General features: G+C 63.4%; 2 protein-coding genes across 2 annotated transcripts in view; one reads left to right on the forward strand and one right to left on the reverse strand.

Annotated features, from left to right (window-relative positions):
* The window catches only part of CIAO1 (cytosolic iron-sulfur assembly component 1), a 3338-nt gene extending 2979 nt beyond the window's left edge, over positions 1–359 (reverse strand). The window contains exon 1 of the mRNA XM_021374718.1: positions 345–359. Within this exon, the coding sequence (XP_021230393.1) occupies positions 345–359 (15 nt within the window). The remainder of the gene's footprint in view (positions 1–344) is intronic.
* Positions 910–3716, forward strand: TMEM127 (transmembrane protein 127; the record flags this gene model as incomplete). The annotated part of the gene is given in 2 exon segments (XM_021375070.1): positions 910–1074; positions 1875–3716. Coding segments are annotated over 2 exon segments (473 nt in total), but the record flags the coding sequence as incomplete, so codon positions are not given.

Here is a 3778-nt window from a genome sequence, read left to right on the forward strand (position 1 = left end):
CGGCTGCGGGGCGGGGGGCGGCGTCGGCCGGGACCGCGCTGGGAGCGGGGGGCGCTCGGGGCTCTTGAAGAAGCCGAGCGGGCGGCTGTGACAGTGCAGCTCGGTGTGCTCTGGGTCAGAGTTAGATCGCGGTTAGGTTACAGCCGGGCGAGTTCGAGGTTCTCTTCGGGTCAGCTTTGCCTTCCTGCTTTGTGGCAGAACAGGAAAATCCCCCGGCTGTGCGTTCCTCCCGTGCTCAGCCGTTCCTCTGGCGCGTCTGCTGCGTGAGAGAGGAAGAGCCGAGCCGCGGCCCTGCTGGCCCCCAACACCCCCCCCCCTTCATGTGAGCAGGGACGCAGCGTGACCCCCAGGAAGAGCATTCCGCCTCAGTGCCGTGTCCCCGTGCTAATTGCCCTTAATTAGAGGCATTGTCCTTAGCTTTGGTCAGGTGGTGGCCGTGAGCGGTGACTCCTCGCTGAGCCACACGAGCAGGCCAGGCCGCGCTGCTGAGCTGCCCCTGAGCCGGCTCCCATTCTGCCGGCGCCTTCCAGCAGCAGCAGGTTTACATGGGGATCCCTCTGCTCGGCATCTCCCCTGCAGCGCCGCCCTGTGTGCCGGCAGGCCGTGCTGCCAGCAGGGAGGCTTTCCAGCAATGCGAAAGGAGGAACCTGTGCCACTTGTTTTGTTTTCTGGGCTGTTTTGGTGCTGTTTAATTTCCGCTGCAGCTGCCCTTCATAAAACACAACGCATGGCGGGGCCGGCTGCCGTATCACAAAGGTGTGTTTTATTGAGGCCAATGAGAGGTGCTCATCTGTGCTCTGCCACGTGTTGCCGTGATTGTCAGGCCATGGAGGATCAAAGCAGCGCCCGTGTCGCGGTGCAGCAGGGCTGAAGGCTCGGGGCTCTCAGCAGCTCCCTCTCTTCCCACAGATTACTGCATGAACCCGCAGACCGTCCTGCTGCTCCGCGTCATCGCCGCCTTCTGCTTCCTGGGCATCATCTGCAGCCTCTCTGCCTTCCTGCTGGACGTCTTCGGGCCCAAGCACCCGGCGCTGAAGATCACTCGCCGTTACGCTTTCGCTCACATCCTCACAGGTAAATCCCAGCGGTGGATAGTTCAGCCCCCACGTTTCCATCCCCGTTCCCGGGCTCTGCCCCTCGTTAGTTTGGGGCTGCGCTGCCTGCCCTACGCGCAGAGCTTTCCCCTCGCTCTGTTCTCGCTGCTTGGAGCCTGAAGGGCAGCGGGTTTTGGTGCTGCCTCGAGGTCGGGCGGCTGTAACTGCCAAACCGGGGCTAAATCTGGGAAAGGAGAGGTGAGGGTCCTCAGAGAGGCCCTGCAGCGCGGAGCTGCGCCCTTCTGGGGAAGGTCACGGGCTGTGGCTCATCCTTGTGAGGCCGAAGGAGGTTTATATTCCTGATCCCTGCCAGCATTAAGCATGTCAGAGCGCTGAGCTGCTCACTGGAGCTGTAAGCCTCGAGCGCGGAGTGCTGCTGCATCCGCCCTGCGCCTTGTTGGCCGCAGGAGCCCTTCAGCCTCACCTTGCAGCCCTCCTCCTCCTCCTCCTCCTCCCCTTCGCTGGCAAGGCAGCGAGTCGGTCCCCAGCCCACGGTCACACTGGATCTGTGCAGCTGCTGAACCTCAGAGCCACCCCAGGGCAGCTCTGCTGCTTTTGCTTTTTCACTGGGGAGCAGGACACTCGCCAAATAAAAGGAGCTCAGTCTCCAGGTCTAAAGGAAGGCGCAGAGCGCACCCGGCTGCGTTTCCTTCCCCTTGTGCCGGGTTTTGGGCATCCCCAGTTTTGCCCTGATGTTCCTCGCTCTGCCTGTGCTGGCTTTCCTCCCCGACGCTTTAACCACGACGTTAACTCGCTGATTTCCCCCCCCCGTCCCCTCAGTCCTGCAGTGTGCCACCGTCATCGGGTTCTGCTATTGGGCCTCGGAGCTGATCCTCGCCCAGCAGCAGCAGCACAAGAAGTACCACGGCTCCCAGGTCTACGTCACCTTCGCCGTCAGCTTCTACCTGGTGGCGGGGGCCGGGGGAGCCTCCATCCTCGCCACCGCCGCCAACCTGCTGCGGCACTACCCCACCGAGGAGGAGGAGCAGGCCCTGGAGCTGCTGTCTGAGATGGAGGAGAACGAGCCCTACCCTGCGGAGTACGAGGTGATCAACCAGTTCCAGCCGCCGCCGGCGTACACCCCCTGACGCTGCCGGGGAGCGGGGACGGCTTCCTGCCTCCCTAAACTCTCCTTGGATGGGGACGCCGTCCCCAGCGCTGGGCAGCCCGGGCGCCTCGTGTGTCTCTCCTGATCTCCCCCGTGCCGAGGGAAGAACTGATTTTAGAACGGGATTTCTTCATCCGAAGCTTCCCCTTGTTTTATGAACTCTTGTGTTGTGATTTTAACCCCGCTCTCCTCCGCGCCGTGCCGGCTGTAACAGCAGCGCCCGCCCCGGGGCTGAGCTCTCCTTCCCCATCCCGTGGACAACGGCGACGTCGCGCTGCGCTGGAGACGAATTCCCACCTGTGAACGCGGCCCCGGCTCCGCATCTATCGATCTGCGTAGGAAGCGTGCTGGTGGGAGAGCTTCTGCAGCAGCTGCACGACGGGGGGCAGGCACGGCAGCTCTCCTGCCCCGACCCGCAGCCAGCACACGCATTTTGCACTTTAGCTCACGAGGCTCTGCTGGTGCAGGGGGGCTGGGGGTGCAGCTCCCGCGGCGAGGCGTGCGGGGCTCCTGGCTGCTGCCCCCCCCCCCAGCTCCTGTCGGCACCTCCCTGTGCGAATCCTGGTTTTTAACCGAGGTAAATGGAGACTTTTGCACAGTGCCGGCTCTGAGAAGCGAGTCGAGCCGACGCTGGCTAACGGGCGTCCGGCTGTAGCTTTTATGCAAGTACCCGACATCCCCGCCCCGATGGGAATTCTTGGCTTTTCGCTCCCTTTTCATGGTTTTGTGTCCTGCTTTGGGTTAACGGCCCCGTTCCTCCGCACGCCCCAGGGATGCGCTTGGCCCCGAGCTGAGAGAGCACGGTGCAGCCTGGCCTGCAGCCGAAACCGGAGAGACCAGCGGGGAGGGCGTTGCTGTGGGGCCGGCTGAAACAAAGAGGGGCAGCAAGGAGGGCACGGAGCCCCACCCCCACCCCGAGCCCCACGGCGCTGGGAAGCCTCAGCTCCAGGAGGAGGCTCAGGGCAGGAACGCTGCTGCACGCAGCTCCCTCTTCCTGATGCTCCTCACCCCTCCTCCCTCTTCTTCCTCCTCCTCCTCCTCCTCCTCGCTATGCAACGTTTGGCAGAGCCAGCGGGGCTGTGCTCGGGGAGCAGCCAGCAGCACGGTGTGAGGGGGTCCCACGCAGCCCCCCCCGCTCTCCCCATCCCTCTGCTACCCCTAAATCCCCGGTGTGGGGCGCGCTGCCGCCCCGGGCGCTGCTGCGGTGCCCCAGAACCATTCGGGTCCCCAACCCCCCCCTTCCCCACCCCGTGACGATATGCAAGAGAGGGCTGGACTGTAAATAGTCTGTGCATAAGCATTGTATTTCTGTAAAAACACACACACGCACACATAGGGGAATGAGATGAGCTCCTGCACCTCTACTAATCCGCATAGCTTGAAGAGATCAGGGTGGGATGGGGGGTGGGGGGAGCTTTCCCCGAGGCTTTGGGCCGCCCCTCGGTCACCGCGGCCGTCCCACGTCCTGACTTTTATAGAGACAATAAACCTGGTGTACAGAGCGCGTGGTGCGAGCTGCAGCTTGGTTCCCTGGGTGCTCGGGGGGGGCGGGGCTCCCAATTGTAAATATTAGGGG

The sequence above is a fragment of the Numida meleagris genome, chromosome 21 (assembly GCF_002078875.1).
Source record: "Numida meleagris isolate 19003 breed g44 Domestic line chromosome 21, NumMel1.0, whole genome shotgun sequence".
In the NCBI taxonomy this organism is placed as follows: Eukaryota; Metazoa; Chordata; class Aves; order Galliformes; family Numididae; genus Numida; species Numida meleagris.